We start from the raw sequence: 17,618 nt of genomic DNA, 5'->3' as shown, positions 1-17,618 counted from the left end.
CCCGGGTAAAGTAACGCCCTGAGCTCGTTGCATTGCCTGGCGCCGTGCGGGGCTCCCCCCGCCACCCGCTCTCCTCCCCCAGCACTGCCCATTCCTCTGCACTGTACGGGAAAGCCTCAACCCCTCTGTCCCTGGAAAACCCGATATATACATGTATGTACATCGATGAAACAAGTTCCTCCGGGATTGCGGCTCGGGCGGGCGGAGCGGCCACCCCGAGCCTTGTCGTGCATTGTGGGAGCTGTAGTTCGCGGCTGGCAGCACTACAAGTCCCAGCCTCCCGGAGCAGGAGGAGGAGAAGGAGGAGGAGGAGGAGGAAGGGAACCGGCTCGGCCCAGGCCTCCAGCCCGTGCGGGAGAGCCCCCCGGGGGCGGGCCGCGGCGGCATGCGGCTCCTCGGCCGGCCCGGCCCGTTCCGCAGCACGCCCCTGGCTGCCCGGCCGCCGGGGAGGGTCAGAGCGGGGCCGGCGGCGGGGAGGCGCGCCTTCGCCCGCGGGCGGCTCGGCGGCACCATGGCAGAGGAGGCCAAGAGGCTGGCCGCCTGCGCGGCGGTGGACAAGCACGTCCAGGTGAGACGTCCCGGAGCCCTGCCTTGTTCGGGGTACCGGCGGCACGGAGACCCCCGGTGCGCGGAGCGGCCGCGAGAGGCGGGGAACCTCCCAGTGCACGGGGCGGCCGTGGGTTGCACGGAGCCTCCCGGTGCACGGAGGTGCTCCGGGGTGCAGGGACCCCCCCAGTACACGGCGTGGCCGCGGGGTGCAGGGAGCCCCCAGTGCACAAAGTGGCAATGAAGTGCACGGAGCTTCCCAGGGCATGGAGGCTCTCCGGGGTGCACGGACCCCTCCAGTGCACGGAGCGGCCCCGGGGTGCAGGGACGGGAGTGTCCCCGCGGGTCAGGGACCCCCAATGCACGGAGTGGCCGTGGGGGGCACGGAGCCTCGCAGTGGACGGAGGGTCTCTGGGTTGCCCGCGCCCCTCCAGTGCACGGGGAAGCCTGGGGTGCAGGGACCCCTCGCTCCCCACAAAGCATGGATGGTCCTGGGGTGCAATGAGGGACCTTGGGCTGCACGGGTGGGCCCTGCTGATCCTCTTCCTCCTTTGCTTTGGGCTGTGCTGCTTTAGCCTGGAGAAGGGAGAAAGCTACTCTTCCCCTCCTGTCTCTGCGCTCAACGCACGCCTCCCGGCAGCAGCTCAGTGCCTTGCTTGGCGCAGCAGGGTACACCCCGAGTTTGGGGTAACGTCTTGCACCTCCAAACTTTCACCGTGCACCTGCCTGCAAGGTGGGCTGTGGTGGGAGTTCAGGCTCACGCCGAGTCCTGCTTCTTTCTCCGAGTCCAGGGTGCTCTGCTGTTGTGCCCTGTGCCCGAGCACCCGAGAAAGGAGCAACAGCCCCTAGCCAGGGGGTCATGTCCTGTCCGCTGCAGGGAGGGAACTGCAGCAAGGGGCTTTCATCGACCCCTTGAAGGTTAAATAGGACTGGAGCTGCTTGAGGTTTGGCACGGGCTGATTGTGAACACTTGGAGATCAACGGTTAAAGTCACGCAGTGGTTTATCGCAATGTTTGCTGTACAAGTCCTTTTGCAACAGCAGTGATGAAACGGGCATAGAGTCACTGCCAAAGAGGTAGATGTTAGAACTTGGTGGGGGGGGAATTTCCCTTTTCCTTCCTGCTCCTCGCCACTGGGTTGGCATTTTGAGGTTCACTTGCCAGTGGCTTCCCTGGTGTCCTGTAAATGTTTCACTTGTTTTACAGCCTCTCCTTGCTCTGAGCAGTCTGTACCTGCCTGCAGAGAGCACACCTGCATGCCATCTGAGACCTACGCCCTGCCAGGCCAATGTGTTCAAAAGCTGTCTGTGGGGTGGGGGATGGACTGGCAGTTGCATAAAACCCGCCTTTCTTACCCAAAGCAAGCCTTAAAGTTGCACACTGAGGGGTTGCTGGAGGAAGGACTTTGTGTAGCAAAGTGTGGAGCCAAGGCATGATGGCTGCTGTGGGTGATCGCGAGCTGGGTCTGCCTTTGGTTTGGGCTAAAACGTGACTCTTAATTTTGGACTTTTCCTAGTGAAATAGCTGGCCTTTGTGTTGTTTTATGGTCAAGCGAACTTAGGACGATGTTTCTGGCTGTGTCCCAGCTGATTAAAGTTCAGCGCCCAGCTAGCGATACTGAAGAAGTAAAATAGGCAGCGTCCGGAGTAATATTGCAATGCTTGCTGTGCAAGCTGGTTTGAAGCGATGATGGAGAAGCAGGGTAGAGTCACCACCATGGAGTTAGATGATCTTAGCTGTCAAATAAAACCTGTCTCCCCTTCAGTTTGCACTGTCAGGGTGCAGCTGCTGTTTGTAACTGATAACTTTGTGTTTGACTGTTAGAGCTATTGCTGTTAACGGAGGGAGCAAAGTAATCTCTGAAAGCAAAGCTGCAGACTTCCTTCCTTGCATGGCAGGGACGCGTGGGAGACACCACTGACTTCACGGTTCAGTTATGCTGGACAAATCTCTCCCATTTAACTGTGCCATAAATCCGTGGCACCGGGGGGTTTGGTACCGGTACTAGATCAGGGCCCTCGCTTGGCATCCTGCTTCACACCCATCCCTATCTGTGCCAGCACAGCAGCTCCTCGTGCTGCCTGTAGCAGATATAAAACCTGTGGGTGGGGGGATTAGGAGAGAAGAACTTTCTTCTCTCTCTCTCTTTTTTTTTCTTTTTTTTAATTAAAGACAGATTGGTGTGTTTACCCACAGTGCTTGTCCTCAGGCAGCTATAGGAGCAGACCCCCCCAGTACCGGAGTAGACACAGAGATGACCAGCCTCAGAAGCTGCAGGCTGTGGTGTTGTGACCGCTCGGAGGAATGGGGCTGGCACGGGGCTTGGGGCTTTAGAGCTGTAAGCTGCTTGGGGAGGGCTGGCTTTGCGTTTATACAACACCTCTCTGTTGGCCCTGATGGAGTCTCCATTAGAAATGAAAAGACAGGCGAGAGCCGTAGGTCCTGCTGCCCCAGAGAGCTGAGCATTATTAAGGGGAAACTTTGGGCTTTGCAATGTATTTATCTCCTGATCTTTGGCTGTATAAATCCTAGTCTTAGAAAATTATGTTGGACCGGCCAGCCAGTGTGGTGCTGCTGATACCCACTCGATGTGCGTTGCCTTATCAGCATCTGTATTCTAGGGCAGCATCTCTAGGCCCTTGGGTTACCTGAGAAAATGCTGTGATCCCTGCTAACTCCACTCATGGAGTCCCTACGTGGATCCTCAACTGTGCTGTGGCTCAGTGCTTTGGTTTCGTTTGCTGGGGTTTTAGTAAACAACCTGAAATGTCATTTTTTTGCATGAGGTGCTGCTCTTTGGTGCTGTGAGCAGGACCTTGCACACCGACCTTGTGCTCTGCTTCTTGCTGACATTCACCCTGCCCCTGTTTTTTGGCTGGTTTGCCCCTGGTCTGGCTGGGGTGGGAGCTGAGGAGGGAGAGGTGGGAGCTGCGGTAAGGCGGGGGTTGTGACAGCACCAGTTTAGGCTGGCTTAAACTGTCTTTCTGGGAAAACCACTTAGCCCAAGGTCTTGCCACCACCTAAGGGAGGATGCTTCTCCCCTCCTCACTGATAAATTCCTTCAGGTTTGTTGCCAGCGATGGGCTGGGATCCTTGCGAGCCCTTCCCACCGCATTACAGTGGAGTGGCTGATGCTGAGGCTTTCCCCACCCCTTTAGGGCATCCAGCTGCTCCAAGAAGCTGTCCCACCCTATAGAAATGAGGGCAAAGAGAAGAAACTGCCTCTTCCCAGGTCAAAACAAGTCTCTTGGGAGCACTGGTACTGCCTGTGTCCTGCCGGCCTCCGTGCAGCTTTGCTTGCCCCTTCCTTGGCTGGCCACGCTTGGCTCTGCCTGCTGGGCAGGAGAAACTGGGAAACCTCGGGAGCTATTGGGTTTCTGCTGGCAACGTTGCAGGCGTGCAGCTGCGATCTGTTGCTTTCTGTGTGTTTTGCAGAGTCACGGTGATTAGTGAGGGCTGGGATATAAGCCGAGTCTCTGGTTTTGTGCTGGGTTTTGGAAAACTTTTGGTTTTCTTAAGCTTTTTAAGCAAGGGAAATCATTAATCCTAGGGGAATGTGACCTGCCTTGACCTCCACCTCTCCAACGCAAGCTTGCATGCCAGTAAGACTTTAGCTGGTTGAAATGCTGCAGGTGTGGCTTTTCCACACCTGCTGAACTCTGGATTTGTTGCACATGGAGAAAGAGCTCCAGACCTGTATAATGTCCAAGAGATAATGCACAACAGCTCTGTGCCTGCATCTCTGGCTGGCTTGAAGTCTTTCTCATCTGGAGTCTCTGTGGTGATATTGGGCCTCCTCAAGTCAATTTAGACTTTGGATCCCATCCAAAGAAGGGGAAGTACATTGAAAATTGGAAGTGTGCAAGAGGCCACAGGTAGCTCTCAGTGGGTGGGAGGGAGATTGTTCTGATAATAAACAGAGACTTACATCACAGAGCATTCTCTTGCGGAGGTAACACAATTGCACCCATCCACCCTCAGCCTGCAGCACCTGTTAGAGGCATATCTGTGTTATGGATGAGATGGTAGAGATCCTTCTTAAACCAGACCATAATCAGAGGAAGTCCAGGGCTGAGCTGTGGTTAAAGTGTGATCCTCTTCAGCATACGCTGCCAGGCTCATCTGTCTTTCAGGTGTGTTGCTGGACTCTGTAATAGGCAGTTGTATGCTCTGTTTTGGAGGGTGGTTTTTATTATACTCTAGGAACTGCTGCTGTGCTCTTTGCTTTGGCCGCTGGTGCATCCGTACTGTTTACTAACAATACCGTTGGCAGCAAACCCATGCTTTTACTGTGCGGCTTCCTTGGGAGATGTTATCTTGAGGTTGTTTCAGCTTCTTCCTCTGTGGTATTGTCTGAAACTCCCAGCTTTCCGGCAGGAGAGGGTGCACGGTGTGCCAGCAACTAGCAGTGAGTGTGCATTGAACACCCTGAGATTCAGACCGTGGTGGTATTTAGCAAGCCCATGTCCTTTAATGAGAAGGCCAGTTGCTTAAAATCCCTTAGCCACAGACAGTGCTCGTGCCCTCGCTGGCACAGTGTGTTTCCTTCCTTGCCTGCAGCGAGCTGAGACGTTGTGTATTGGCAGTGCATCTCTGGGCAAGGTTCCTCTTGCATGTGTTTATAATGTTGAATCTACCAGGAAAAGCAGACAGCCCTTGTGTCAAGGCCCCAGTAACAGATCTCCTCTGTCTCTCTTAATTTGCAGAACAATCAAGTTCTTGGGATTGGCAGCGGTTCTACAATTGTCCATGCGGTGCATCGATTAGGTAGGACGCTCCCCTTCGTGTTCCTCCCGCTGCAGAAAGTACCCTTGTCCGGCCGCCCCAACTACTTGAAAAACATGCTAAATCTTCTGGATGCTGACTTAGAGCTAATGCGTTGGGTCTGATCACCGACTGCTGTGTCCTCCTTGAAGCTGAAGGTTAAAACTGGGTCTTGTGCTCCGAAGTTATTGCATAGAGTCCTGAGGAAGTAATGATTTTGCCACCTGTTCTCCCCGTACAGCCAGAAAAAGTGCTTTAGTGGCACCCACCACAAACCGGATCTAAACCCCTCCGTTGCGTTCCAGCTCTGCCCAGTCCTGACTTGCTTTGTGGCTTTGGGCCATGCAGCTGCTTTGCTTCCGTTAACCCATTTGTATGCGGCTGATGCTGCTCGCTCACATCCACTTTATTCACATTGAGGGTCCTGCTGAGGCGTAATGAAAATGAGGAATGTGAAATCCTGCTGCCCTTTTTCATATACCCTACAGCTAGGTTTATCTGCTTGCCCCAGGTGCAAGTTTACTCAAGGTGTGATTCAGAAAATTTCAGCCAAGCATTCAAGTGAGGCAAAGGCATTTTTGCAAAGTGAATGTGAGGGTAATTATCATCGTGCCTCCTTACAGAGGGTGCAGAGATTGGCTTGCAGTAAGCCCTAGGGCAGATCTGCTTGTGGAGGTGCTGTGCCTCGTCCTGCTTTGCTGTCCTGGGATGCAAAACAGAGCAGCCATGTGTGACGGGTCAGGAGTGCAGCATCAGCCCTGTCGTTCATGGGGGTCTTGCTCGACCCAGAGGGGGACTCTTGTTCGGAAGCAGAGTTCGGTGTGTCCCACCTGGGTGGCTCTGCGTGGCTGGGAAGTCCCCTTGTGACTAGCTGTCCCCCAGCCCACCATGGGCAAGCGGGTCTGAAGTCTGAGCACGGCGCAGTGCTTTGCTTCCCAGAGGAACATCAGAGATGGTGCTGTGCCTGCCTCTTGGCACCCACCTCACCCCATGCTGTGTGCAATACACTTAATTGTCTGGGAGATGGTCTGGGACCTGCGGGTCAGCTTTCTGGGCTTGGCTCAGTATTGCAGCTACTCCTGACTCTAAGACAGAATCAGTCTCTAAATAAATAGGTATACTACTTAAAGTGCATTGCCTGTTCCAGGCTGCAAAGTCCAAGTTTTCATGTCTACTGAATACATTTGCACTGGGATGTGGGTTTCCTTGAAGCATGTAGCCCGTGTGCTTGCTCTGGTGCAAGAGCTGTTACTGACTCTCAGGCTGTTGGCTTACGCTTAAGTATTGTAATTACTAAAATAACATTTTGTCCATAACGACATCTTAGTAATAGATTTTAGTCATTTGAGGTTAACCTGTGGGAGGAAATACTTCCTTCCATTTAATGGAATACTGAATTTTATTAGTCCTTTCCCTGCCATATATTTAAATGTTCTATAATAAATGAATGTGACGTCCCCGAGGCAACAAGCCAGAAAACCTTTCAGACAGCTGCCGAGGCTTTCTGTTTACAAGCAAAACCTGTCTAATGGAGTGAGAGAGGGAAGTGGGGCTAATTTCCCAGGTGACTATTTGCTGACGAGGCTCTTCTGCTGCTGGAGACACAAAGGTTAATGGCTCATGGTGTCTCGGTCTGAGCCAGGGTGGGTGTTCAAACCTCTCTGACTGTAGAAACTGAGCCGTAGCCTATGCAGGGTGGCACCTGTTTGCGTTTGAGCGTGACTGAGTTATTTGCAAGCCAAGCAAGTAATTGCAGTGATTCAAAGGGACTGCTCTGAACTGAGATTTCTTAAAGTGAAAGTTAATGTGTTTTTTCCCTACTGCAACGAACAAACCGAGGCTTCTGCTTTTTATCCTACAGCTGAGCGGGTTAAAGAGGAGAACCTAACAATTGTCTGCATCCCTACATCTTTTCAGGTAAGCACTTTACTCCTTTGCTTTCTGCTAGTCCAAACACTCACGAAGGGCATCTTCCCTTTGGCTGTGGGAGGCAACCACCCTGCTCTCTGGACTGTCTCCTTGCCGTGTGAGTTAGCTGAAAGCACTGGTGAGAGCAGCCGAGATGCAGCCTGCAGATGGACCTCATGAAGCTGGCGGTGATGGTGCTGTGTTACCCTGACATGAACTGCAGGGATGCCGTAGTGCTAGGAGGTGTGTTTTGAACCAGTGTGGTAACGCTGGTTATGTCTGTTGGTGTGTGGCTTGCTCTGGATCCCACTTACAGAAAATGCTGTTGAGAGTGGTGAACCAGACTCATAATGCAAAACTCTTGGGAGACACTTTAGTCTCCTTTGATTCTGTATCAAGCTCTTAAGCTGTAAAAATCACGCTGCAAGCAATAATAGCAAGCTTAGGAGGAACTTGAAATGCACCAACTGGCTTTTATAAGAAATTGCAGAATAGAAATTGGCTTAATCTTTCCTTTGCTGTGCAGCTTTTGCAGGGATCGGTTCACACCAAGCTAGCACTGAGAGGTTTGCAGGGAGAGGGAGAAGTGGCTTGGTGGTGAAACACAGAGCTGCTGGGGAAGCTTCTCAGCTTCCATGCCTTCAGGCAACTGGCTTTGTTCTCTCTGCCTCTGTTCCTTGAGGTGGGAATGCCCTGCAGAGGAGCAGCTGACACCTTGTCCCCTTTGGGCAGGGAGAGGTGACATGATGGGGATCACCCATGGGGTTTTTGAGGCTGTGTGGCAATGCTCCAGTCTAGGAATTGGGCATGTGTCCTCAAAGTCCTGTTGTAGACCTCGGGATTGTACTTTTGTCACAACTTTTTCACCGTGAGGACAGCCAAGCAGTGAGGCAGGCTGTGCAGCAATTGTCCGTTGGGGTTTTTAAGACCGGAATGGGGTAAAACCCTGAGCAACCTGGTAGCTTACCCTGCTTTGACCTGGAGGTTGATAGAGACCAACCTGAATTATCCTGAAATCTTATGAAAACTTATCCTCTTACCCTGCAGATGTTCTTAAAGTGTGAGTGTGGGGTGATGGGGTGATGCAACAGCTCTCTTTTCCCAGCTGTTGCAAACAACCAGTGGCCATCTGGGATATAATACAAACTACTGCAAAGGGCAAAAAGGAAAAACTAGATTTTTCTTCTTCTTTTTTGTCTTTTTTTTTTTTTTTTTTTTTTTTTAAACCTCTATCAGTACTTCTGTGGTGAGAGTCTGTCTTGGATCTGTCTAAAATGATCCCCATCCTGAGATACCGTGTCCCATTTCAACCTAGGAGAGGTGCTCTGGGTTGACTTGTTAGGTCTTACGGAAAACATTGATAAAGCTGTTATGGTGAAGGTGAGCTGGAGCCTGTCCTGCCTTGAAATATTGGGATAGTTTGTGTAACGCTACACAGTTTCTTACCAGTAAAACAAAAAGGTTGCTGTTAAAGGGAAGAGATAGATCGTACACCTGCAGGAGCCCAAATCCCCCAGACATGAGGCTGCCTTGTATCTTTTGCAGTCTCTTAGAATTCAACCAGTTCCGAGTGAAGCATTCCCAGGTCAGCAAACCAGCATCTTATTTTCACTACGTACAGGTGTAAATGGCCGCCTGAGATTACTGGCAAGGAAGAGTTGGTTTCAGTGGGCTTTTATTCTCCTCCCTTCCCTTTTGTCAGGTTGGGTTATTCCATCACCATCAGTAAAGCTAGAGCCAGGGTAAGTATCTGTCCCTTGGCTTTTGCGTTGTTCCTTCTTTTCACCTGGACGTGTACTGACAGCACAGAGTGAGACCGTTCTTGGCAAGTGCCGCGCAGTTACTGCCACTTTTCCCCCGGTTGTGGGAGCTCTGCTTTTGATTCCTGTTGGTCTGCTCCCATCGCCTTGCAAGCGGAGAGCCTCGAGAGAGACACCTCGTTTCCACGCTGCTGCCTCTAAGCCTGTCCAGGATCTGGCCTGCATGTGCAGCACAGTGTTTTTCAATGCTTTCAGTTCCCAGATCCCTGAAATCTCTTTATGTGGACACCATGTAATGAATGTAAACCCACTGATTTTTATTCTTTTTATTTTGTGAGTCCTTAGGGCAATCTTAGTGCACAGATCAAGAGCCCACAGCCCATGGGTGTTAAAACTGCATGCTATGAAATGCCACGATAAATGATTCAAATCATATCTCATTGCCAGGAGTACCACTTGCTAACTCTTTTTAATGTTTCTGGGTTGCCAATACATGCGACTTATGCACTGTGTTAGCATTAGTGGGTAAAATTCAGGGGAATCAGTTGATCTGGGCTATAGCACTGGGGCTTGTTGGTCTAGCTACAGCATGGTAGGAGGTTTCAGACTCGAGCAGAGTGTGTGCAAGGAGGGAGTCTCACTCAGACAATGATTTGTAACCCAGAAAATTCAACCAGTTCATGGTTCTCTAAGTTTGAACTCCTGTTTAAACTGACAGACCGAGTGGAGGGTAACTCTGGGTGTTCTGTGTTGTATTGCCACTAGAGGGAAATACACAGCCACTTCAGTAAAAGTAGATCGGAGCCACCAAACAGCTGTTTCAGGAGGCTTCCCACACTTTCTCCATGAGTTGTGCTTTTCTTTTTTTGCCTTTTCTTTTTTTGTTAGTTTGTTTCTTTCCAATATGAAAAATATCTTCATTGTTAGTCCCGCATTGCTATGGTGTAAATATTTCATTTTCTTGCTCCTGTTTTTCAGCTGAAGGAAATCAGAGGGGCTGGAAGGGTGCGAGGGAGAATGATGTCCAAGCTGAAACAACACAGGACTCAAAAATCCCATATCTCCTCTAACGCTTAGATACAAGTGATTCCCACCAAGCTGATGGGGCTTTTGGCTATTTAGTATGGAGAGACCTGAACCCAGGAGTCCTGTTGCACCATCTGAGCATTTTAGCTCAAATCAGCAGCAGGGTTTTCTTTTGGTTAAAACAATCTGGTCTGGAGGCACCATTTTCTCCTTGCCATGTGCTCTTGCTGCTGGCTGCAGCCTCTCTGCCAGCTCAGAGTGGGGCAGTGGAGCTCTCCCAGGGAGATTCCATCCTTGCTGCAGCCAGTGGAATGCCACCACGAGTCTGTCTTCCTTTCCTGCCACCAGTAAATGGTGTTTGCTGTGTTCTTGGTGCACAGGCCCGTCAGCTGATCCTGCAGAACGGCTTAACACTAAGTGACTTGGACCGACATCCAGAGGTAAGTGGGACTGCAGAGGTAAGACCTCACCTGACCTTCCTTTAACCTGGTTCTTCATAAAGCATCAGGCTCCTTTATCCTCCCCTGAGGATGAGTTTAGGCAGCCATGCTGTACAACATGAGCGGGAATTAGCTTAGTTTATTCTTTTTCCCCCAAGCCTTATTCTTGTCTTGGTGCTTGTCCCTTTAGATGGCAAGTAGCCTGCAGAGTTGTGTTTCCTCCAGGTGTTTGGCACCTCTTCCAGGCTGAGACTTGCTGGCCTGAGGCAGGGATGTTGTGTTGCTGAAGTGTCACTGAAATTTTCCCTGGGAGCTCCCTGCTTGTGTGCTAAAGTGATGTGTCTTGCAGACCAGCAGCTGGTTTTGGTTTTTCTTTCTCCTGCTCTCACATGCCTGTGGTTTGGCAGGGGCTGGTATCCTTGGGTGGCTGATCAGATGCTCGTCTCTGGTCAGGCTGGCATCTGGCCGCTTGGGACCTGACACCCTCCCAAGCTGCACCAAGAGCAGCTCCTGGATGCTGCATGGGAGAAGTTACCACACCAAGTTTCTCCTCTTCCTACAGCTTGACGTTGCCATCGATGGAGCAGATGAAGTGGACTCTCATCTCAACCTTATCAAAGGTGGCGGGTGAGCCTTGCTGTCCATCTCTCTGTGTGCGACGCTGGTGGCAGTGGCCTCTGAGCATCCTTTTCTGGCTGTGGATGTCTCTGGGGTGGGCTGGAGAGGCTGATGGGATCCTGTGCAGGGCTGTGCGTATACCTGCAGTGGGACATAGCTCCTGACTGAGAGTGTGTGCAAGGGACAAGGAGGATCAACTGATGGGACAGGGGAAAGAGCCCTGATGTAGGACAAAGGCAGCACCAAAACCAGCAAGAATATGATGGAGGGGACTGGACTTTAAGACCATCAGGCCTGAGGAGCAGTCTGTTTTCTGATATTTATGTTATTTTTTTCCCCCTTGCAGTGGTTGCTTGACGCAGGAAAAGATAGTTGCAGGATATGCAAAATGCTTCATCGTTATTGCTGATTACAGGTAAAAATAGTACTATTCATGATACCTCTGTGTCCAGTGGGAGGATTTGGATGGTCCTGTGTTAGGCCCATATTGCCCTTCCAGTGGGTCAGGGAAGTGAGCAGGAATAGGTGGAAATGAGCCTGACTCCCAGTGCTTCAGCAATTCAGTTTAGCTTTTTTCTTAATTTTCAACTCAGCAGGCCTGCTTAGGAGTCAGCAGAGCTTTTGGGGAAATGGCTGCCCTGCTCTTTGAGCTCAGTGATTGTCAGCACAGAATAAATTTCCCCTTCTGTACATACAGCCTCAGGGCTATGGAAAAAAACAACTCGTGTCCTGCTTGTCCAAAACGTGTCAAAACAAGGCTTATGAGTGAATGGAGCATCATGCATTAAACTGGTTCTTCCTACATGCGTGCACATGTGAACTGACCGCTGTGCCCTCCAGGGCCTTATGCCTGAGGGGTTAGCAAGAGGTAATGTGATAGGTGTGTTATGTTAATGGTGTTAGCAATGCAACATCTGATGCTAATCCCACCTCAAACTGTGCCCTCAGGAAAAAATCGGAGAGCCTCGGTGAGCAGTGGAAGAAGGGAATTCCTATTGAAGTCATCCCCATGGCTTACGTCCCTGTCACCAGAGCCCTGACCAAAAACTTCGGAGGTGCTGCAGAGCTGCGGATGGCTGTTAGCAAAGCGGTACGTGTCGCTGATCGGCCCTGCTCCCCCAGAGGAGCCACTTCAATGTGGGCAAACAGAGGACCTGAGGTCTGGCCTTTCATCTAATTAAATCTGGGCTTTCACTCCCACGAGTGATATCTTGTGTAATTCCCACTAATTATACTTTGGTTAATGAACTGTGTGTTTCAGGGTCGGTGCTGCTCGTGGAAAGCCTCTCTGGTTTATGTCTCCTAAAGCAAGCATCCCTGGGCAGGGAGAAGGAGGGATTGCCAGCCCGGGTCTGACCTGCTGCTCTGTGGGGACGTTTGGGGGCCGGAGGGCAGTCTGGGCTCTCAAAGGAGGTCTCGAGTCGGGTGGGCAGCTCATGCTCCATTCCAGGCTTCTCTGTGCCACAGGGAGCCAGAGCTGGACTGAATTAAAACTGGAGACACTTTGTCTCCACTGCCACTGTCATATCCTGACTTGGAGAGCGGGGCTTTGCCAGCCTGTGTTGTCTGACAGGGGAGAAGGAGAGCCTTCTGCGGTAATGGTGGGAGTTAATGCCTGAAGGCTGAATACTTGTTTTTAATGTGTCTAATCCCAAGAGGCTTTAGGTACTGCGTTTGGGTGCCTGAGAGGAGCAAACCAGTCATTCTCTGTGAAGTTGAGACCAGCCTCACTCAGGGAATGCACATTGGTGCTGCTCCAGCATGAGCCGTTTTCCCAAAAGATGCTGGTCCCTGCTGGCACATGTGGTTGCGCATCTTGCTTAGTGCCACTGAAACACCTAGTCCTCAGCCCCAGCTGTCTCTGTGCTGTGAAAGGACCCAATTGCTCCTTTTGTTGGGCTTGAGAGAGTGCTGAGCACATCTGGGACGCTGAAGGCCAGATATTCTTCAACTCCAAAACCTCCCCATGGCATCCAGGAGCACACTCTTATTTGGGCGGACGGGGTGCTTCTTTTGGCTTGAATTGCCTGTAATGGCCATTTTAAGACAACAGATCCCCTGTTCCAGTGATGAAGTCACACTGTTGTTTCCAGCTTCTGCATGATTATCAGTACGCAGGAGAACGAGGAACAAGCAGTTGCCTTGGGCGATGGTTTTACTTACAGGCTTATTGTAGACTGCCCTGATTTGCTTGAATGATGACTCTGTAAACCGTTGCAGTGGGGATGGCTGGTCTGGGTGAGGGCTGTGACAGTCCCTGGCTGTGCTTGGTAGACAAGGATCTCACAGTGCTGACAAATGTGTTTGCTTCCCAGGGCCCCGTGGTGACAGACAACGGGAACTTCATCCTGGACTGGAAATTTGACAAGGTTCATGAATGGAGTGAAGTGAACACAGCTATAAAAATGATACCAGGTAATGTCTGCGATTTAAAAAAATCCAAAAGCTGTCTGAGGCTTGGCCCCTGCTAGATAACCCTGACTGTGGGAGGTCTCCTGTGGATAAGAGGAAGTGTGTGTGTGCTTAGTGCCTCTCTTAGGTCTCTGAAGTAGAAACAAATGTAGGGGCAGTTATCATCTGAATTAGTACAACTGTACCCAAGTGGCGTTCCTGTATGGTGGTGAAAACGTGGGGTGATACCAGGTTGACTTCTGACACTGTTTTCTACTAGGCATGCCAGTCCTGTGCTCTTCCTTACTCTCCTCGTGCCCAGTTAGAAAGAGGCTTTTAGTGGAAACACTGGTGGACTCTGGAGCAAGGGTTTGCACTGAGTTACGGTATTTTCCAGAAGCTCCTTACAGCTCTGCATCCCTTTACCGTTGTGTGGTCCTACAGGCTCACCTTGCTGTGAGGGCACAGCGTATCCTCGCTGTTGCTGCAGCTGTTGTTGTGCAAGAGAGAAGCAGTGGCTGGTCTCACTGTTTGCAAATGCAGCAGCCTCTCTGCAAGGGCTTCTGCTTTGCATGAGACCTGCTGCCCAGGCCAGAGCTGCTTCTGGACAACCCAGGTCTGCCCAGGGGCAGTGGCACTCGCTGGACTTGAGGAAAGCAGCAGATCGGCTGGCCACATCTAGATATCTTGTCTGGTTACCTTGTCAAAGTCTGCTCTTGAATCTGGTTGGCTTTTGAATACATATTTTGTATCTTTTATCTTTGAGTTTGTCCCAGATACCTGCCTGCCCCCGAAGTCTGTAACACAACTGCCTTCGCTGACTGTTCGTGCATTGTCAGAGCATGCAGGAACAGGATGGGATCCTGTTGCGCAAACCTCAGTGTCCCCACAAAGCAGCAATCTATTGTCCTGGCATCACAGTTAAAACACAAGAGCAGGCAGAGGCCATGGGTGTAGGCTGGGTGAAGAGCTGCCAGTAACTTCTAGTTGCCTCTTTTCAGTGGCTTTGCTTCCTTCAGTGCTGCTTCTGAGGTTTCCCTTCCTGCTCTAGGAGCAAACTGCTAGGGTGCTACCTCTGCCTTGGCTTATCTTGGTGTCTTTGCTGTCTGAATAATTACCTGTCACTTGCTCACAGTCAGCAGTAGGTGGCAGGTTTGGATCTTCAGCAGGAGCACTTCTAAAAGAACCGGTGACCACAGCTGTTCTGGGCTGTCCCTGGTGCAGCGCTCTGTATCCTAATGTGGTTGCTGCCTATGGCCGTACGAATCCCTGTATCATTAGAGCTGTTTCTGTGCAAGAGAGAAACAGCGTCTGGTCACACTGTTTGCAAACAAAACAGCCTCTCTGCAAGGACTTCTTCCTTGCATCTCTTTTGGTTGAGAGATGAATGGTAAATGATGGGACCTGTTCCATCGTGTTGGTGTGGAGATGGTCTCAGCGCTGTTTGCTGCTCAGAAATGGACCTGCTATGGGTAGAAAAGCATCTTCCCTACCCAGAAGTGGAAAAGCAGCACTGTTAAAGCCTAAATACAGTGGGACAGTAGGGCTCTGGCTTGTGGTAGCCCTCGTCCTTCATTTCTTTCTACCTTTCTGGCCTCCGGCTCAGTGATCGCTGTGAAGTTAGGAGCACCCCATAATTAAATGCAACCAAAAGTACATTTGCAAACGGGCTACAAATTGCAGAGGTAGGATCAGATCTGCTGTGTCTTAACGTTTGAACAAGTGTTATAGAGGTGTTCTCTAACAGGACAGGCTTTTTAGGTGTGCTTGAAGGCAAAGTGACTAAGCCTGTGGCTGCATGTGGCTTCCTCTTGCTCCTGTGGGTCATGGCTGAAAATGCCATGCTTGTGATTGTGTTAGCGTAATGGTGTGGCTGGGGCGGTGTGAGCATCGGGGGAGCTTTCAGAGTTGTTTCTCACTCTGGAGAGAGCTTTCTCTTTGGGTGGCCACGTGAAGAAGGCTTCCCGGAGGCTCCCTGTGCAGCTGATGCAACATCATCCAGGTTGGATGCCTCTCTCCAAACCTCTGATGGAGGCACTAGTGCCTCTTAACGAACAAAAACATGGTCAGAGCGGAGGGTTTGAGCAATGGGGTGACTCTGGCATTAACTGCCACATGAACTCTTGTTCCCCAGGTGTGGTGGAGACAGGGCTCTTCATCGACATGGCAGAGGTGGTGTACTTTGGCATGGAGGACGGCTCGGTCAGCGTGCGGGAGAAGCAGCCTCGCTGATGCCAGCATGCTGCCTGCTCTGTTTCACCTTCGGCCGGTTTGATTCAGCTGTTATAACGGTGCCAACCTGATGTTTTGCCTTAACGAGCAGCGGTTATCAAAGAAGACGGATGGGAAGTTGATCAGAATCCGCTGATGTGATACTGAATGTCTTTTTTTAAAAACAAACAAAAAAATTATATTCTATTTCTATATATATATATTTTTACTTTACAGGAATGTTGTCTTTTTTTAAAGAACCATTTAAACAAATTGCTTTAACATTTTTATTTTATTTTATAAGAAATACTTACCAAAAAGAATACTCTTTAATTTGTGGGTGGGCTTTTTTTGTTTGTTTGTTTGTTTGTTTTTTTTTTTGAAGAGAACTTGAACCCTTCTGGTTGCTGATAGTGCTTACTGATTGAGGCCAGAAATACAATCCTAATGCATTGTTCCTAACCACCCTGGCTGGGAGGGTGAAGCACATAACGGGAGCACGTCCAGTCGGGACCTGCTGATGCCTTATTTGGAACCTTTTTGGTTCAGTATTTTATGCCTTTTATTTTTCTATACCACTGTTTTTAATAGTTCAGGATGTCTAGTTGTCCTCTGTGCACATGGCAATTCTCTGAGCCTAGAGTGGTCTCTACATCCCTCTGTCTGGGACGTTAATAAGGGCCTTTTCTGGGACTCTGTATGGAGGAGATTCTCATCCTTTGAGCCAAATTCTGCTCTCCGTTAATTCAGTACCTCTGATTAAAGTCTGTTCCTGTAGCTGGAGATGTTTGGGACTTTGTCCTTGTAAACCGAGAGCAGAACTGGGTCCTTGCTGAAGTTTACAGAAGCATATTTGAGCAGCTTCGGGCAGCGTGGAATACTGTTCAGTGGCAAATTATTTGATTTGGAATGAAGGTTAATTATCACCCCTCGCAGCTGGTTGATTTGTGGAAGGATAGAGCAGAACGCACAGGAAAACTGAGTCTTCCTGCCTAAATTTTCCACATGTAGCAGGAGAGAGACACTTGTTCAGTTTCTTGTTCTTGGTGTATAGGTGCTTTGCATGGTTCTGGTTTCAAAATGCAAGCCCTCTCTGTGTTGTAGACACTGAAATAAAGAGTTGTTATACCAGATTTGGTGGTAATTTGGTTTTTAAAGTAACTATTTCATGGACAATGGGGCAGATCACTGTCAGACTAACTTGTGCTGTAGTTCTCCCCTTACAAGGGCCCTAATTCCCTCTTCTGCATTTGATTTGTTTTTGCTTAAGGTAAATGCATTATATTATTTTAAATTAACCAGACTATCTAATCAACACTTGTTAGCTACAGTACTTGCCTTGAGACTGTCTTAAATTTGCATGTCTAAAACCTGTGCATCTAAATACAGCTTTTTTTTTTTTTTTTTAATTTTCAACAAAAAGGAGCTATTTTTATGTCTCTAAATCTTCCCCTTCCTGCACATCTATTCTGTTAGTTTTGAAACATTTTGTACTGGCTGCCATCCAGCCAACAACTTGTTGGAAACACTGGAATATCCCTTCCCCCAAACCTGATGCTGCAGAAGCCCTTTGCAAAAACCCTCGCTCTTGCCACGGGCTGTTTTCAGATGCGTCTTGGGCTCCTAATGTAATCCTAGATAAACAGAGAGCAATCGAGCAAAGCTTTGTGCCCAAGCGCCTTCTCACTCAGCATGCTTCTGGAAATGAGATTAGCAGGAGCGAGTGTTGCTGTTGACTCTCCTCTCTCTCTGAAATCAAACAGCTCCTTCTCAAAAAGCCAATAAAACCATTACCGCACCATTACTTTCTGGCCCTGGACCAGACGTGATCTCATTCAGCTTTGTGCTTAGCAGGGGCTTGTTAAATCTAAGCGTGAAGGTGGCGGGTCTGACTCTTTAAGTATCTCCGGGTGCTTGGGGTGCAGGTAGCACTGGCGGGTGCTTTTGCAATAGA

The 17,618-nt window shown here is 50.0% G+C and overlaps 1 protein-coding gene across 1 annotated transcript; it reads left to right on the top strand.

Moving 5' to 3' along the window:
- The first annotated feature begins 282 nt into the window (after positions 1–282).
- On the top strand, positions 283–16,797 carry RPIA (ribose 5-phosphate isomerase A). Its single transcript, XM_063336147.1, has 9 exons — positions 283–568; positions 5,253–5,313; positions 7,172–7,227; positions 10,385–10,444; positions 11,007–11,071; positions 11,409–11,477; positions 12,011–12,152; positions 13,378–13,477; positions 15,588–16,797. Exons 1-9 carry the CDS (start codon positions 386–388, stop codon positions 15,683–15,685), a joined length of 834 nt encoding a protein of 277 aa, XP_063192217.1. The 5' UTR covers positions 283–385; the 3' UTR covers positions 15,686–16,797.
- Positions 16,798–17,618: the final 821 nt, after the last annotated feature.

This window comes from Chroicocephalus ridibundus, chromosome 5 (genome assembly GCF_963924245.1).
Source record: "Chroicocephalus ridibundus chromosome 5, bChrRid1.1, whole genome shotgun sequence".
In the NCBI taxonomy this organism is placed as follows: Eukaryota; Metazoa; Chordata; class Aves; order Charadriiformes; family Laridae; genus Chroicocephalus; species Chroicocephalus ridibundus.
This window is presented reverse-complemented; position numbering and strand designations above follow the sequence as displayed.

Bases quoted from the DNA above. Each gene is read 5' to 3' on its own strand.
- RPIA (XM_063336147.1), top strand. From the start codon at position 386: ATGCGGCTCCTCGGCCGGCCCGGCCCGTTCCGCAGCACGCCCCTGGCT. The intron at 10,445-11,006 runs GTAAGTGGGACT...CTCTTCCTACAG, and splicing joins ACTTGGACCGACATCCAGAG to CTTGACGTTGCCATCGATGG. The intron at 12,153-13,377 runs GTACGTGTCGCT...TTTGCTTCCCAG, and splicing joins GGATGGCTGTTAGCAAAGCG to GGCCCCGTGGTGACAGACAA.